At 39.5% G+C, this 19,347-nt stretch overlaps 1 protein-coding gene and 1 long non-coding RNA gene across 5 annotated transcripts in view; one reads left to right on the top strand and one right to left on the bottom strand.

Moving 5' to 3' along the window:
- The first annotated feature begins 1,204 nt into the window (after positions 1 to 1,204).
- On the top strand, positions 1,205 to 8,096 carry LOC135109732 (uncharacterized). The gene is made up of 3 exons (XR_010272849.1): positions 1,205 to 1,531; positions 2,872 to 2,905; positions 5,036 to 8,096. It is a non-coding gene; the product is annotated as an uncharacterized LOC135109732 (long non-coding RNA).
- Positions 7,558 to 19,347, bottom strand: part of LOC135109730 (neprilysin-3-like) — a 150,924-nt gene continuing 139,134 nt past the window's right edge. For 2 of the 4 annotated variants that reach the window (XR_010272848.1, XR_010272847.1), the window contains 2 exons: positions 15,310 to 15,614; positions 7,558 to 13,248 (listed from right to left, as the gene is read on the bottom strand). Coding sequence is in view for 1 of the 4 variants with exons in the window: in XM_064021307.1 (XP_063877377.1) it covers positions 12,929 to 13,248; positions 15,310 to 15,431 (442 nt within the window). In the remaining 3 variants the exon portion in view is untranslated. The remainder of the gene's footprint in view (positions 13,249 to 15,309; positions 15,615 to 19,347) is intronic. The other 2 variants (XR_010272846.1, XM_064021307.1) reach the window with 2 other exon arrangements.

Here is a 19,347-nt window from a genome sequence, read left to right as displayed (position 1 = left end):
CAAATATTGTATAGATATTTAGAAACTCACACACACACACACACACACACACACACACACACACACACACACACACACACACACACACACACACACACACACACACACACACACACACACACACACACACACACACACACACACACACTGCTTTCAATGCAATATTCATCTCACTATTTCTTTCGCTTGTTTCTTGGGACTGTCATTCTTCCAGTCCACAACAGTCATCTTGCATGCATCTGTTACTCTTCTTGCAACATTCGGTAGCATCATCCTCTTGCAACACACACACACACACACACACACACACACACACACACACACACACACACACACACACACACTGACAGCATTATCATACAAAGCATTCCCTGACCGACCTGGATATACAGAAGATTGTAGCGCTTTAGAAACTCTTGGTGATTGTTGCTCGTACTGCATCGTGCTTGGAAAGATTCATTAGCTAACTTGGCTAACGGTTACCTATAGCGTTGTTTCTCGCTATGGTGTAAGTACCAGCGTCCTCTACGTGAAATTTAGATTGCTTTATTACTTGTCCTTACACTGTAGCTTGCTTTCTTTATGCTGTAGGTACGTACTTTCTCTCTGTTACTAGTCAGGGTGAAATGATGGTCAGTCAGTTTAATAGGGATCTGTAGATTTGTTGTTGTGTGTCATCCATTTCATTAAAGATATGAACTGAGATGAATGAATTGAAGAGTTGCGTGTCAGAGAGAGAGAGAGAGAGAGAGAGAGAGAGAGAGAGAGAGAGAGAGAGAGAGCTTGTCTCATTCACTCAGCCAGCCGTGACGTAACACCTGTCGCTGTCTATTAGTGAGTCTTTGCCTTGCACGCACCCGAGGGTCGAGGGGCGGGGCAGGTGAGATGGCTGGCTCACGACTCCTCATTACGCGAGTTTATAAAGTTATTGGATGTGACGGATTTTCTTTACTTTTTTCTTTACCACACGGCAAAAGTTCGTAATTTCGACATACTTTGGTTCCCTCACTTTCTCACATTCATTCATATACATTTATTAATTAACGTAGAGCTTTCTCGAAGATGCACACACTTTGCATCTTAATTATTGTATCTGTAGAAGAGTTATGAGTGGTAGGTGGCGAGGTACAAGTGCCGATTTGTTTGTGCATTGGGGGTGGTCGGAGCCTTAGCTGAACGTAATTTAGAAGGTGAAATTATTATTCTTTCCCTTTGAGGTCATACTTCCAACCGTGCCATCAAACATACCTATGAACAAACAAATGATTGGATACTTCTTTGTATTTTATCATTGTTGCACTGTCTTACTAACACATTATTACAAAAGGAGTAACGTGCCAATAGGGATCGAACCACATCTTGCTCATGACACGGGTTCGGAACGCCGAGACATGCTGGGAAGTTAACAGGCTTGGCAGCTTCACGTCACGATCCTGAGTGCAGTAATATTTCGGACGTCGCTGGAGACTGAGGTGTAATAATGGAGACTGACGTGAGAGCGGGTCGTGGTGGTGTTCTAGATATGGCTGAGGTGAGGTACTGTACATACGCTTGACGTCCATACTTGTCGAATACAGCTGTCTTTGCCGCAGTGACATGGAGCGTTATGAACAAGTGTTTTAATTTTTGAGTAGCATTAGGAACACTCATTCCAGCAGACAGTATTCCCAGTAGTTTTATACGTTACGTGGGAGGAAAAGAAAAATAATATATTATCAGTATAATAAGTTTATGAACAAGTGTTTTCATCTTTGAATAGCACTATGATCATCCATTCCAGGAGGCGTCAGTCCCAGTAGTTTTGTATGCTACGGTGGGAGGAGAAGAAAAAGTAACATGTTATCAGTATATGTTAAGTGTGAGGAATGGCGGTTAAGGCCGCAGTGGACGCGCCCTTAATTCAATTACGTCAGGATGATGTTAGCACTTTAGTCCCACGGGGAGTCGTGTCCGTATATGGAAGAAAGTCATTGCAGCCCAACGTTGAGGCAAAAACGAGGCCCGCGTGTTGCAAAATGTCCTTAGTTCTCTGTGGTTCTGGAGACAATAACATGAATATTACCTTAAAAAAAAAAAAAAAAAAACTATACCCAGAGCCTCTTATCTTACAGTAGTAACACCGATGTCCTAAGTTACCTGCAAGTCACCAACGCATGGATGTTTGTTCGTGCTGAGGTTGAATGCGGAAAAAGTATCGTAAACATTCTCAAAGTCCCTGAACTTAGATATTAGTCCATTGCCTTCTTGACTCGTGTGTGCAAGATGTACGGCTCATAATAGGAATTTGTGTCAGTCACGCCTTGCTGAACGACTTGGTTTGCGGAGCAGCATTAGTCTGTTATGTGGGACAGTGTAGTTAAGCAGTTTGTTTGGTGAGCACACACACGCACACAATAGTCAAGTGTTCACGGTGAAAAAAAAAAAAAAAAAAAAACTAAAACGAGTAACAAGTAAACATGCAGTCAATGGGTGTATCCATTTAAGGTAATCAATAGAAGTGAAAAATAACGATTTGCGGTCATGTGGTAACGAGTGAGCACTAATAAGGAAACCATGTCGTTGCGGTATTTATCGTTGCTGCTGTTAATTTATCATTTATACTGTCAGTACAAATAATTCAATGGTACTCGAGATATTTTGGAATTACAATTTTATGAAGGTTACCTGTGAAATGGTTACGTGGAAGTTCAGTATTTATCTCTCACTACAAAACTTTTTTTTCATATCGTCCATCTTTTCCTCTCCTGACTGTGTCCTCGTCCTCCTTATTTCATGTGACGAGCGTGACTAATTTATGTACCATCTTGTAACGTATAGCAAGTAATTCAGGCTGGCTTGTATTATCACTCCGTTTTCCCTCCTCCTTTTCAGTGGACAGAACAGCAGTTGCCACTTTCCAACAAAGGTAAATAAGATGTTACAACAAGTAATCAATCTCGAGGCCTGACCTTATCTCTCGCCTCCCTCCACCCCTCCATGGCTGAGCAAAAACCAGGAGGCAAGGGACATAAGTTCACCGTGACCTGGTTCGCAGCACGGGATGACCCTTGACCCTCAGTGGTCGTGAAGTGCAACCAACAGCTGAGTGACGTGTGTGTGTGTGTGTGTGTGTGTTTTACGGCCATTAGGCCATATAAGTACTTCATGATTTTTAAAATGTCCATTATTTTTTTTTAATCTGTTTCGCCGTGGTTTATCTTTTTATATATTCATTGTGTTCGCACTTAGTCCCGCACCATACACTTAGATTTGTTTTTTACTTATTCATTTATGATAGAGAGTGTGTGTGTGTGTGTGTGTGTGTGTGTGTGTTTTGCGGGAGGGGTCCGTGCGCACGCGTACGAGTTCGTGTGTGCATGGCATGTGTATATATCTTCTCACTTAGGTCTCCTTAAATAGGTCACCTTGCAGGGGGCGTGACCCGAGACGCACGTGACCTTAAGTCGTGGGTGGGGCGGGGGAGAGGCTGGTGGTTGGTTGGTGGCTGGCAGGTGCCGACTGTCAAGTGGTCCTCAACATCCATAATTAGCATGAGTACTTTGGGGTCATCGCGCAAGGTTGTGTTGCCTCACTGTGTTGGCCCACCTTGTGTGGTATTGAGGTGTGCTGCTTCTTTATAGTCGGGGAGTCCGTGATATTTTAGGCGGGTTGCAATTATCTAGCATAGTTTTACGTACTGATACGAAAATTTTACTCTATCTTTAGGAATATTGTCAGCCACACAATATAATATATGGAGGTGAGGCGTTTTATCTCCAGGAATATTGTCAGCCACCCAATACAATATATGGAGGTGTGGCTTTTCTTTACAGCTTGTGTGCTAGACAAAAATAAGATTCGATGTACTGTGCTTTGCGAACACCTAGTCGCACATTATTAGAAATATAGAGACGAGAGCCGTAAAGGCTAAATCCTCTCCCAGCAACAATGTAAGTGGTATGTTACGAATGATGAGTTGAACCATTTGATAATTGTAGCGTAAAAAAGGTTAATGGGTATTATTACAGTTTCAACCAATGCACCGTACTAACTATATCCCTCGGCAGGGTCTACATCTCATGTTTGGAGCATTTCTAGCCCCATTTTACACTGTTGGAAGTTAATAATAACGTCAGATGAGAACTTCTAAGGTTTAAGTGAATTCTAGCTTAGATCCACCTCCAGTCGTCTCTCATAAGATATTGAGTGTGTTCGTATGTTTGTTATCAATGGTGCGCATGGTCAATGGCGACGTGACGTTGAGTCACGTGTTTAGACCTATGATGACGTGGGATTACCGGCTGCGAATCAGGTCACACGGAAATTTGTCGGCCAATCACATATAGGCACGTGTGTTTAGAGGAGGAAGGAGAACCCGGGACTCTTCTATGCTGCATCAGTTAGACCATGGCTGCATTAGAGACGTGTGCCGCCTGTGAATATATGAACTGGCAGTTTACCGCCAGTTCCCTCAACTTCTTATGGTATTTTTCGTTAAGTAATTACTGTTGGTATGTAGTGATGACTGACAATGTAGGTTACAAAATGTTACGTTAACCTTATGGGGGAGGGGTTAGAAGGTTAGGTCGGGAGTTATCAACCTTTTGCAAACTGGGTCCCCCGAAAGCTGGTTCACTGCAGTTGGGGGCCCCCTCCTCCCTGCGCCACTCACTCATCCCCTTTTCCAACTATGCCACCATAGATAGAATCAAATAGATAGGGCATAACAGCTGCATCTCCTTTGTACTAATAGCCAGTGAGTCCGTGATTTTTCCTCTCCCGTCCTGTGCTAGCCACTCTCCCGCTACCGTCCGCGTTGAGAACCACTAGATTAGGTAATGCTAGGTTCGGTTTGATTATGTAACGTTAGGTTAAGTTAGGTTAGGTAATGTTAGGTTAGATCAGTGACCTTAAGGGGGTGTCCAGGAGGTGATGAAGTTCCCCCTCCTCCCTCAACAGGTTAGGTTAGATTGGTTACATTAGGTTAGGATAGCCTAGAAATTTTCCGTTCGAAATATGCCGTTTCTCATCCTTACCTTTTTTTTTTTTTTTCCAGGAATGTCAAAAATGGCTCATTGTGGCTTTTATCCATCCAAAAACTTTGCATTCCCACCAGGCCTCTATGCTTGTTGGCTATAGTGAAATACATAGAGGATGGGAGTATTGACTGAAACTGCAAATTTACCGGCAAATGATTGTGAAATAATTGGCATTTACATTGTCAACAACCCTCTCATACTCATATCAGCTTGAAGACCTTGATAGTTCAAAGTTATGTCAACGCTGAAAATGACGATACTAAACACAACTAAAGCAAACTTATGATTACACGGACTTTTATGAATATAACGTTGACTATAGTAGTATTGTTACAGGTGCGCGAAGACTTGAGAGGAACAAATCCTGAGTGGAAGGGCGAGAGAGGGCAACCAATAAAGTTAAAAGACTCAAGGAAGTATTAACGACCCCAATGGATTGAACCGCACCATTTGCACGCGTTGAATAAAATACCCAGACCCGAGCAAAGCGCGAAGCCCGGAAAGATTGTTTACATTTTGCGCTCCTTACCAATAAAGTATGGAGTCATCTGGTGACGAAGCGGAAGGTATTCGGATCATTAGGGCTCCGAGTCAGGTGATCATCAAGACAGAAAGGCCCGAGTCCACAAAGGCCTGGGGACGATTGGGCCATTGGTCACTTTGTACCCAAACAACTTAGTTCCCAAAATGTTTCAACACTGAGGGGTCTTGAAGTGCGAAGAAAATTGATAAACGATTGGAGAAGGTAGGGAATAGTGTTATAAGAATAGTCGAGTAAGGATGATACGATAGCATAGATTGGAGTGAAGGCATTGCATTGTCATTCAGGTCATTGCATTGCAGGTCATGCACTGGAAAACAGAAGATTCAGAGAACAGATGGTGGTTAATGTTGGCATAGTAATGAAAGAAAAGAAAAGTGAAGCCTAAGTGAGATAAAGCTAAGCAGTGACTAGGAGAGCAAACCTGGAATGACGTAGGATAGGATTAAAGGAAGTCAGGAAGAGAATAGAAGAAAATGGTAGAACCAGGTGTAAAATGCGAATGGGATACTAGTGAATTTTGAAGTGCTACAGAGGGAAGATAGGCGCAAGACACTGTAATAGTGCACAAAGGGACTGGGGAAGCAGGTTTTAAGTGATGGCATGCTTTGGCACACTGCAGAGAAAGGCCGGGGGCAAAGGTGAGCAGGACCTAAGTTGCGGCTTCTGTACTCCGGGTCAGGGAGACAAGAAGGCATTTCATGGTTGAGTGTAGGGAGTATGAGCAGCGTGGAAGCAAATTTATAGAATCCATAGGCCAAATAATGCGAGTAGAGGAATGGCACAAAAGGGTTAAGGAAAGATGGGGCATTTGCAGAACGTTAGGACTATGTACGCGGAAGGAAAGGTATAGAACAAAGTCTACATGTACAAAGTAAGGTCACAAGAGTTGTCAGCAGTGCTAGTCAATTTTGAACTCAACCTTGCCTGAGGAACCAAATCCAACCCCTTCCACTCACATATCAAGAGCAGGAGTGACAGCAAGGTGGTGGTGATACCACTGCAGAGTGAGAATAGTCAGCTTACAGATCTGGACCAAGAAGCATGTGAACTCTTGATGGAATAATTTGAAAAGGTATTCATTAAAGAAGGCAGACAACTATTACCTACTACAGATGTCTTTAGGGTATTCATTAGAGGACTTAAATGCTTCCAAAGCTATGTAGTATATTTTGTGTGACTTCAAATTTTTGTAGTGAGGATGAGATTGCTCCATAAACCTCACATCCATAGTCTAACCAACTCCAGATATGAGAATTAAAGTGAAGGAGGGTATGCTTGTCTGTATCCCACTTGATGGGAAATTTGAACACATACCTAACCCCAGACATACCTACTGCTATAAATGCTACAAATGCTGTAGCCTTCACTTATTCAGGACACCTTTTTTCACCATCCCTCCCTCCTTGGCCTGCTTGCAGAATCATGTTTCTTCCTAGGAAACATTATAATTTTTGCAATGGATCAATGTCTTCATAATGTGATCACTCAGAACTGACCCATATTCATTTTTAACAACTGCCCCCCACATTACACTTTTACACCTCATCCACTCTTGTCATAGTGCTTCATGATCTTAGATATCTGGCAAGTTTTATTCCATTAAGTAATGTCAGGCTTACTTGATGGTAGTTTTAAAATGTTTTTCCTTGAAATGTTCTTTGGTTATGCATGTCATTAACACACTTTCATTGACATGAATGCATTTTGCAATGAATGTCAATTTCTTGTTGGTTTGTTGTATAGTTGCCTTACCACTATTTCTGATATGGAAGTCTTTGTTTCCTGTTGAAGTGAGGCTTTACCAAGGAGTGTAAAGGATGAAGGAAGACTGCTCAGTAATTCTCAGATGTTGTAATAGTGGCATCATCTATTGAGCAAAACCATTTTTCACAAACTAGGAAGCTTTCAGGACTACTGGTGTATTGTTCTAGTTGTGAAGATGTTCATTTAATTTTTTTTTTTACATCAGCATATAAATGGGAGAGTAATTTCAAAGCTTTTGCATATTTTATTAGTGGTAGACTACAGACAGAATTAAATCACAATTTTTCAATCACTGCTGCTAATAAAATAGAACAGCTAACGGCTGCATTTCTGAAAATAGTTTCCAACAAGCAAAAAACATTTGCACTTGATGCAGTGTTGCATCTTTTGCCATCATGCCAAACGCCAGAATACATCACAAGAATAGTTATAAAGCAATACATACAGCTAGTACATGTTAGCAGTAATAAAGCAATAACAGAACTTAAACAGCACAACACAGCAGCAGTGACAAAGTAATACATGCACCTATTAATTTAATAACACAACACCATTGCTGTGAGAAAGGAATACATGCACTTACACAGTACAGCAGCAGTGCCAAAGTAGTACATGCATTTTGCACACACTGACATATAGCTTTTAGTCAGAAGTAGAGGTGGCAGCAGCTGTTAAAATTACATACACAATTTGAGGGGTTAGGCAAATAGAACAAGCACAGGAACAGAACATAAAACAGCCGTTACATATACAAGACCATTACTTACTTTGTTTTAAACAATTCCTTCAGGATTTTTCAAAACGTTGCTTATTTAAGATAAGCATATACACTTTATACAAATTATTCCTCAGTTTGGTAAATTGATTTTCCATACAGTTTTGATTCAGCTGTGGGGTAAGATACTTTATAGACTTAAATATCTTGCCACAAAGTCTCGAGTGATGCTGTTTGTCAGGCAGCCATCCATACAGTGAATTTGTACACATGGTGCACAAACTTCTCATGACTATAAAGTTCCTTTAAATACATTTTAGTGATACTGCAGTAATTAAAGTATCCACTTCATATACAAATTCTGTTGACTGTAGCAGCAGGCTTGTGGTGGAATGGGTGTTAATGCATGCTGCAGATGTGTATGGCAAGACTTGGGTGGCAAGATTGACCCCCATTTTTAGGTGTTTTGTGCACATGGGCTTCAAGATAAATTCTGGGGGTCATTGATATAGAAATTTGTTCCCATTAAATTTTCAATTTTTATATTTCAGAAGTGTGTTCAAAGGCTTTTCAAGGGGTGTGGTGAATTACTAAAGAAATGTATTTTATCAACATTGAAACATTTATCATTTCCCATACAAGGAGTCTGAAATAGAGAACAATGCACTCCATCTTGATTGCAAATAGCATTTTGAATCTGGTTTCCCCTGAATAGAAAAATATCTTGATACCATCTTCCATTTCATTATAAGCCCAGTGCCATGAATACGAGTGCACAGTTAGCCTGTTTCAAACTCTTGCCATATTCTCTCCCTAAAATGGAATCAGAGGCCTGATCAAAATGAAATGTCTTTGAGGCAATACATAAAATACAGTGCCACTGTCTATTGTGACAGTCAACTTGGTAATTATGTTACACAGGAAATTAACCAACATTGCTTGTTGGAGGGACCTTTCTTGTTTACTTTTTTAGTGCTTCAAGTAAGGCAAATGTGACAGCCAAGCCCTGATGAGGTGTTCAACATCATCATGAACTCCCGGGGCTACATGTGTTTCATTGCCCACACTGCTGCCACCAGGGCAGACACAACAACCCTGGTCATCACTCCTTGCTAAGCTTGTGCAGTCTCACCACAAGTGAAGACATGTTCAGTGTCCTGCCACATGCATGCCTGGCCCAGCATTCTGCAGACTCTCACATATGCCTGAAAAAAATGTCCTGCTAATGTGCATCTATACCTTTATGCTATAGCTGACTCAGTTTTGTTCCTAAGTCAGGCCTTTAGAGTAGGAACTCCTGTAAAGGAAAAATTACAAAACAACAGTATCAACCACAATACCAGTTCCCCTACACTGAACTTGTTACATCTTCCATCATCCTTTCATTCATCCCTCTACACGGGCCCAGCAGCAGTACCATCCATTCCTCTTCCATGTTCTCCACGCTTTTATTTGCTCCATCCTCATACTTCTCGCTTTCCAGCATCACATGCTCAACTGTCTCATTCTCTCCCATGTCACACATTTGGCACACTTTGCTGCAGGACTTGTACCATCTAGAATTCCTAGTATTCACAGCCATACCCTGTACTTTCACTTAGAAGAGATCATCACTCAGGCTTCCCTCATACCATTGTGGAGTATTCTAAACCAGCACAGACAAACACCATGAACAATTTGACATGGATTTTCAGGATACATTTTCCCCTGCAACCCTAAAGCTGAAGGATCTGCCTCCTCAGTGCCTGCACTATCCTCTCTGCCCACATAATGGTGCCCTTTGGTATGTAGAAGGGTGAGAGGGCTGTCAAGTAGTTTCCCACATCCAGTAATGGCGCCTCCTGGAGCAGGCAGGAATGCTTATGGAACAAGTGATTAACAAGTATCTACTTGTGAAAGTGTATGTGGTGTGTACACATGTGTGCAGGTGTGAGCATATGTATATATGTTGTGAAAGTGCACACCATTTTTCATACAGTGGAGCCTCTTTCTCCTGTTTAGTTTCATCTCATTCTTCCATTCATTTGGTTCCACACATTTCACTGCTATCTATCTCACTTTTCCACTTTTCACATGCCACTTTTGTCTTCTTTCTATCAATCCTCCTCATTCACACACAATCTTTCCTCAGGTGGTCAGTATGCATGCCCAACTACCATGCCATTCTTCTTCCCCACTCGCTACTCCTTACAGTCCACAGATACAGACACAGATACACCTTTTTTATTAACATTACATACTACATTTACTTCAATCTAGTTTTATGCTTTAAGGTTACTTTCATATACCTTTTCCTAAATATACTTCATCCCATATTACCATTCAAACTATTACATACTTTGCTGCACTCTATGCCATCCTTGCTACTCTATTCTGCCTTACTTCCAACTCATTCCCTCATTCCATGCAATCACACTGTACTGTACGTAGTAATACTTTGGCAGCCACACTCTTCCAAACCTTGTACATCATATTTGCCTGCCCTCATCCTTGCTATGCTGGTTCACCATGCTAATCATTTGATTCTTTGGCTTTCCACAACCATTTGGATACATGCACATTCCTAGATACTCGTATTCTTGTGCATGTTAAATCTTATCCAAAATCTATACCATACCCACCCACATCTGATAAGCTTTGGAGCTCTTCTGTGGACTCACTCGTGATAACCACAACTTTATATATCAAGAAAAAAAAAAAGATTAACCTTGGTCTAGGCTAATTTCAGGTAAAAATACTAAATTGTATTATGTAATGTACCAATGTCTATTGCAGCTGGATAGATTAGGGCTTTATACTTCTCCATGGTTAGCTTGTATAAAGAATATTTGTAATGACTGTGGAATGTATGGTATGTGGTTGTTGCAAGATGTTCCTAATTCAAGATGGGTGAAGAAAGCTGTGGAACAGAGATTGAAAGATCAGTGGCTTGTAACTTGGCATCATAATTTAGGAAAAAATCATTAAGTAGCAATTATAGGGTGTTTAAGACAGATTTTGGCAGAGAACAGTATTTAGAAAAGTTAACAAAGGGTGACAGATTATTAGTGACTAAATTTAGAACTTGTAATAATAGACTTCCTGTAAATGTTGGTAGGTAACAAGGTGTCAGTAGAGAAGATAGGGTATGTAACAAGTGTGATGTTGAGGTAGTAGGAGATGAATTTCGTGTTCTTTTTGAATGTATGGACGTGGAAATTGTTAGGTTACGTAATATGTATATACCAAATCATTACATAAATAGGCCAACACAATTCAAATATGTTCATGCAAAGTACAAGTTCAAGTGTGATGAAGAAATTACCTTTGTTTTTGAGGATGGTGCTATGCATGTTTAGATAAATAGTGTGCAAAACAGGTCAATAGTTTTTCTAATTTCTTAATTAGTAATTAGTAAATGTATCATTATATATGTATACATATTTTTTTATTCTTTTTTTTGCCATTGCTTAGTGTATTTCATTTGTATGCTTGGTGTATTTCATTTGTATGTCTTTTTTTCTTTATGTAATATTATGCACATGCTGTATATAATTTATGGTGTTTGTATTCTTTTGCTGGAGAGCTGTGCTTCATACTTTTATAAATAAAAGTCTGAGCTTACTCAATAAATTCAATTCATCATCTGCATATAATAATAGCACATATATCCATTTCCCATACTTACTCCATTCATTCCTCTCATCCTGACTACTAAATGTTTTCTATACAGGCTTGATAGTTTAGGGTTGTGATAAAATACATCTTTGACTAACCTCTCACTCCTCACACAATGTTTCTATATTTCTTCATTTCTGTTGATCCTATTATTCTTTCTCATCTAAAAAAACCTAAGTAAATATCACTTTTCTTGCAATCATCATCTATCCTACTTTTCTTGCAATCATCTATCCTATCTACACAACTGTCTCACTCCATTGTTGCTATCCTAAGATTTTCATTCCACCATGACTTATTCAGTCTTTCCTTTCATTTGAACAAAACTTGTTTTGTTACAAGACTTAAGCACTTTTCAGTTTTTAAATAATCTATCATTCATCTCATCTTTATCCTCTAGCTTCCCTGGGTTCCACATTCACTCAAGCACATCTGCAATTCCTCCCAATTAGCATCACTTCATCCCCACCTCTTCTTTCTTACCTTTACATCATGCAATGTACAACAAATGTATTATTTTCTGACACTATCAATCATTCATTCCTCATCTCTCCACACACAAGCAACATTCTCATGCATTCTCCCTTTCACTAACACAGTCATTCACTGACTCCTGATTCCTTGCATGCCACATCACCCAGTCTTCTGCCATGGTCTTCAAATTCTCTGGATTATTTTCATCTATAAACTCAGCAAGCATGAATTTCAATTTTGATTCTCTTACACTCTCAATGTAGTTAGATGTGCATTCATCTCAATGTAGCTAGATGTGCATTCATGTCTCTCATGCTGTTCAGCCTACTAGTATTCTTACAATCTTTTTTTAAAAATGCCGTACTTCCTGCTATTCTCTCTTGCTCTTAAACCCTTAACTGTTGTGTACATGACTTGTCATGCTCACCTGTACACTCTACTTTCACTGCTAATATCAGTGAGTTTTCAGTTATGGCAGTTTCCTCCTAGATATAACTATTCTGAGGTTCCTTTCCTTTCTATGAAGATGATCCTTCTTCCTTCCACTCTATGGTGAACATCCTCCTGTCCCTTTCAAATCATCACATGCTCACTGCCATTCATTTGCATATCATCCCTCAAATGTGTCTCAGTCATTCCGACTAAGTCAACATGCCATTCATTTAATCCTTACACACATCCCAAACCTTGTGCATTTTCATGCCTGGTAGCAGCCTTCTCTTGTTGTTGCATCTTCAGTTGTTTGTCGTCCTCATGTCATGTCCATGCAACACACTTCCTGCTTTCATCCGTCCTTGTGCTGCTGTCAGGATTCACGTGGACTCCATTCCTGCCATACAACCGGTTCTCGCCCAAGGCCTTGCCCAGGTGAATGGTCACTTTCCCACTCTTCTCAGCCATCCATTCCCTCTTGACATTTATTATTTTCTCAGATGACCTTGTTAGTGGCTTGTTGATATTCAACCTTTCATACTCCATGCTCTCCTGTGGGAGGCGCCTTGGGACTCTCACCACTGCCACTGTTCTGCAGGCATCAAAGCATCCTTCATCTGGTACTCTGTGCCTGGCCCAGTGACCTGCAGACATAAGTACTTATGTAAGTTACAAGGGAAAAGGTGTGGCCCACTATAGGCAATTGTGTTTAAGGATCCTAGAGAATCATTGAGGGATTGTTATCTAAGCATTATTTTTATTTATTATCCTTTTAATGAATAATAAACTATATATTTCTAACCTTAACTTGTATGCATAAAAAAAAAAAAAAAAAGTAGTCTGGAAAAAAATTTTTTTGAGGCTGCCCCTTTCTCAGCCAGCTTGAAACCACAATAATTTTCTGCTGTTGCTTTAATTAAAACTAATGCAGGCCAATAGCAAAACTGAACACCTGCACTGACAGCAATCTGTCAGTATATTTTTAATACTACCCATAATGGTGTGCAGATTTAATAAAATTTCATGCAATTAAATTTGCCATGCTACATATTGATGCTAATAAAATAACAGCAAACACACATGAATATTTTTCTCATTCATAAATCTTAAATGCTTTGAATCATTATTAGAAACATGTACATATATAATTTATGATGTCTGCAATGACTTATAGAAAAATGTAGTGAAATTATTCATTTTGTTAAAAAAAAAAAAAAAAAAAAAATTCTAAAGTGAAATTCTCCTAAAAGCATTAAAAACAATAGCATTTGTGGGAATAATGAAAGTAACAATAACATGGAGGCTACTGCATACTGGCAACAATGTACTGGCAAGATACACACAATAACCAGCTATGTCATCCCATAATGCTACTACATCCAAAGAAATGCACAAACTAATTGTAATACAACCACACCTAAATAAAATGCACAAAAAATTTTTCATTACTCCTAAAACACGAGTTTACCACGAGTTTACCAAAAATGTGAGTAATAGCAACATAATCTAAAAAGATTAAGATCTTATTCTTAAACATGAGTTTCACAAAAATGTGAGTATTAATAATAATAATAAATAAAAATCATCATTCTTTGGTACTTTGGTACTAAAATAGTAAATTGTGATGTACTAAGAACTTTTGGTAATTTTTTAGTACTTTTGGTAATTTTTTAGTACCAAAGAGATTTGTAATGTGCAAACAACTTGATGTTGCTAATAACTTTGTTTGCCACACTAACCTACTTGACTGTTACGACTGCTTAATTATTCTGATGTAAGTCAATTACTATCACTAATTAACATGCAGGAGAGTAAAATAAAACAGATCAAAGTAGGGTTGAAAGGCACCATTACTACCATGACTGAAGCCAATCAGGCCTTCATGTTGCTGCCACATGAATTGTGGGGGGAGGGAAAAAAAAAAAAATCCAAAATGCATTAAAAAGTGCTAATCCAAAAAGCAATAAAATGCTAAAAATCCAAAATGCAATAAAAACTGCTAATCCGAAAAAGCAATTAAATACTAAAAATCCAAAATGCAATAAAAAATGCCAACAGCAAAACATGTACAACTTATCTAATAAGGAAAAATTGCTGGAAGCAAAGATAGAAGATAAGCCGTGTGACCAAAAGATGAACAAGATTTTTGATGCACTAAAGGTTTATAAGCTTATAAACACTGGAACTGGGGGTTCAGATTCTATTTGATTCTGGATCCTTGCTAATTAACCCACTCTTTGAAGTGATTCTTAATTTTGAATTGATGGTAATCACCCATCGCTAATAATAATATTCTGTTGGGAATGAACACAGTATTTCCAACAATACATGTATATTCAGTGATGCTAGCAACAAGGCCTATGAAGCTTGTGCTTACTGATGCAATAATGGACAAAGCAATCTAATAAGATTAGAGGCTAAGATTGCCCCATTGAAGGACATCACTACACCTACATTAGAACTCTTCAATAACCCCCTCCTAAAAAAAGAATCCTGAAACCTACAAGGGGATTATTTACTTAAGAAATGCCTACTTATAGTGTGGCAGTCAAATTACTCTGTACTGGTTAAAAGTATAAAGTCACTGCTTGTATATATAGCCAAAAAAACAGAGTGAAAGAAAACAACTCAATCCTGATGGAATTTCTCAATTCCTAATTTCTTAATGGAGACATGCTGACCTATGCAGACATAGCACTCCCCACCTGTTCCTCCTTTGTTGTTTGCTTCCTTGGATCCTGCTGGAAGTCCACCACACCAGTGACCTGAGAGATTGCAGCAGTGGTGTTTTGCCATGCCAGCAGGAGATGAATGGCAAATATCCATGCTGCTGAACAAGAGCAGTGGCTAGTCGGCTGCTCTTGCCACCCACACCTCTGAAGACATGGACTGCTCCTCTGCTGCTCCCAAAAGGACCCGCTCTCCATTGCTGTCTTCCAACGAGGTCATGCTTCAGCTAACTAGGAACCAGCAAGCATAGTGTGCCTTCCTCTCCTTCATGCTTCAGTGGCTGCAGGAAAATAGTGCTCATAAGATCCCTAGAAAGCAACTGATGCTTCATACACCCAAACAAGGTTGCAAAAGCAATATATTTCTCCATCTTTTGGAGAGTAAAAAAAAAAAAAAAAAAAAAAAAAAGAAAGAAAACTGGCAATAAAAGGTGGAGGAAAGAGCATCAAACTTGATGTGGCTAACCCTGGCAACCTTGTCCAGACCACTGAATTGGTGACCAGGCTGGGTGAGTCATCTGTAAAGTGCTGGCTAGTTACAGACAACCTATGCCTACCTTTGGGTGAATCTTTCCAGCACAGGGGACAAGGAGATGGAGGGAGTAGAAGTGGGAAGTGGTTGGATGGAGGGAGAACAAAAAGGAGTATGGGATTGTGAAATGGAGTACTTACTCCCCACTACTTCATCTCTTCCTCCTCATCCTTCAGTCTCGCTCACATATATACTTAATCTTTCACTTTTCTCAGTCTAATTCATGCTTTTTTTTTCTTTCACACATTTTCACTTATTCCCTATGACTTAGACCTGTCTGGAAAATGGCTCCCTCTTCCACACTACTGCCATGCCTGGCACCTACATGATTAATGACCATTCTCCTATAGTCATTTCACTCCCAACAGTGCCAACACCACCTTCCCTCACACAGACCACCGGTAATTTAAAAAAGGAAACTGGGATGCCTGTCAATTAAAATTAATTCTTGGGATGCCTGTCAATCAAAATTAGAATTAAAGTTAAAATCCCTCCCAACTCCCTCCCTTCACAAGGACAAATTCAATACCACACAGACACTTTATGTAAGCAGGACACTGGCCAAAGGGAACAATAGAATGAAAAAATTATAGACCCACTGAGGGGCCAATCCTGAAAGAAGGCCAAGAAGATCATCTGAAATTGGAAGAGTTCAAGTTATAGGAAAGAGGAAATACAGCAGCAGGCAGGGAGTTCCAGAGTTTACCAGAAAAAGGGATGAATGATAGAAAACTGGTTAGCTCTTGCATTAAAGAGGTGGACAGAATAGTGGTGAAAAAATAGAAAGTCTTATGCAGTGAAGCTGCATGCAGTTAGCAAGATCAGAAGAGCAGTTAGTGTCAGAATAGTGGAAGATAGGAAGAGATGCAACACTGCAGTGATGGAGAGAGGCTGAAGACAGAAGAAAGGGGTTGATAAGATATAAATGCTTTCAATTCCACCTTGTCTAAAACCTCCCCCTACATGTGAAGTGTATCCCATACATGTGCAGAGTTAGAAGCTGGCAGGGGTGAGAAAAACATGCAGTGACAACTCAGAATGTCTAACTTCATTGAAGATGTTTTAGGTGATGAAATATCAAGTTTATAGTTTAGATTATTGGTAAAGGGTAGACTGAGGATATTCCATTTAGATGTGGTTAGTTGAGTGTCACTGAAGAGATAGTTATCTGGAAGGTTCTGTTGTGCTGATTGATGGTTGAATGATGTTTTCCAGACAATGCATAATACTAAGTATTTTTCTTTGTGGCAGGCAATCTTGTGGGCCTGGTCAGGAAGTGGGATTTCTGGGAGGTGCAAAGCCAACACACACACCATATAGGAATGGCAGTCTGAACAAAAATCCAAGGAAAGAGCGGCCACTCCTAGGTAATAAAACTAATATAACATACCTACCTTGTACTAATATGGTGGGAGACTATACCCCTCTTGGGTCCCCCATCAAACAGAACTTAATCTAAAGGGGGGGGCCTACGTCCGCCAGAGGTCGCTAACCTAAACTTAAATTTAACAGAGGGGGGTTAAGCCTCCATGAATCCTACCAATTAACAGTCACTAACCAAACCGAACTTAACTTTACCTGCGGGCCTACGATCTGGATCCTCCCATAAGGTCACTAACCTTACTGTTACCGAGGCACCAGTCAAGTGACATCGGCGATCACGGACCTCCAGCCGTCCCTCTCAGCCATCCTCACAACTTCCGCTACACTATCTTCCACCCCACATCTAGCAAACTATCCATGAATTGTCACTAACTTGACCGGATTCATACCTAACTTGAGATAACCAGACGGGGACTGCGCCCTCTCTGGATTTCCCAAAGGTCACCTACACTGAAAATCCAGTAAACCAGAAGCAGTCCTCACACTGACCCACAACACGTAGGAAAGGCTCCTCAGCTTGTGTCGGCGAGACACGAGCTACCCGAATCCCGTATTCTGAAACGCTTGGTCTCACCAAGACATTTTTTTTTTTCAAGTCCACAGTGCTTCTTCTGTCAATCATGTAGAAATCTTGTTAAAAAAAAAGACACCCTTAAAAACCTTGCAACTTCATGTAGACTCTTGACTGTAATGCCGATGAGGCATATAAGTACTTCACAGACAGCAAACGGATGCCATCATGCCATGCTGGCTGGCACGCACTGCAGCGGAACAGTACACGCGGAAGGCGACAAGTAGCTACGCTTGGGCACGCTCCCCATTAATAAAAAATGGCGCCCTTATAATAGGCTAAACAGTGTTTAAACTACAGAGATGCAATGCAGACATTATTACTTGAACATGATGATAATATGTAAAACTATACTACAGGAACTAATTACTTCGGAGAATGGTAAGCTGTTGATCCCTGCAGCTGATTAGTCGTGGCGTGTAGTTGGCTTCGAACTCGATGAAGCAGTCTTCCTGTTCTGCTCACATTTCTCACGAAAACGACATTTTTTTTTTTTTTCAGTGGCAGCTGACATCGGCCAGAGCTGCTTTTGACGTGAAATACTAGAAATATAAAATAGAAATAACAGAAAAGAAAAGCATACCTCCTGGTATTCTGTTACAATTCAAATGACGGTCTATAGTGGAACCAGACTAACTTGGTATTCAGGGTGTTGGCTGTACCTCTCCGCACTGTTGCCACCTCAACCCCAGAGTGACCTTACCAGACAATGGTCAGCATGGAGTGGCATGAGGGATTCACGTGACAAGGACACTGGGGCGGCAGAGCCGCACGGTCTATACGCATTGCCAAGTGTACCGGAAAATACAGTGTCGTTGTTCCATCATGAAATCGAAAACAAAAACATACAGTCGTATACTAAACAAAGATGAATATGGTGTATTCTAAGGTGCCGCTAAAACACAGGATACAAGAGGCAAAAAAAAAAAAAAAAATAAATAAATAAATAAATAAATAAAAAAATAAATAAATAAAATAAATAAATAAAAAAATAAAAATAAATAATAAAATAAAGTAAATATATATATAAATAAATAAATAAAAATAAAATAAATAAATAAATAAAATAAGATGAAATAATAAATAGATAAATAAATAAATAAAATACATCAATAGAAATACATATAATAAAATAAATAAATAAACAAAATACTACATAAAGATATATATTAAATTAAATTAAAATACTAACCACATTCACGATGAGAGAGAGAGAGAGAGAGAGAGAGAGAGAGAGAGAGAGAGAGAGAGAGAGAGAGAGAGAGAGAGAGAGAGAGAGAGAGAGAGAGAGAGAGAGAGAGAGAGAGAGAGAGAGAGAGAGACCAAGTTCTATCATCAGTCTTTGTTCATTCTTTCTGTGTTTGTTGAATGGAATTAATGTAGGGATTTAGTTTAATAGTAGATAGGGAGATTGGTTATATATATATATATACATATATATATATATATATATATATATATATATATATATATATATATATATATATATATATATATATATATATATATATATATATATATATATATA

The sequence above is a fragment of the Scylla paramamosain genome, chromosome 19 (genome assembly GCF_035594125.1).
Source record: "Scylla paramamosain isolate STU-SP2022 chromosome 19, ASM3559412v1, whole genome shotgun sequence".
NCBI lineage: Eukaryota > Metazoa > Arthropoda > Malacostraca > Decapoda > Portunidae > Scylla > Scylla paramamosain.
The sequence above is the reverse complement of the archived record's forward strand: the minus strand, read 5'-3'. Positions and strand labels throughout refer to the sequence as shown.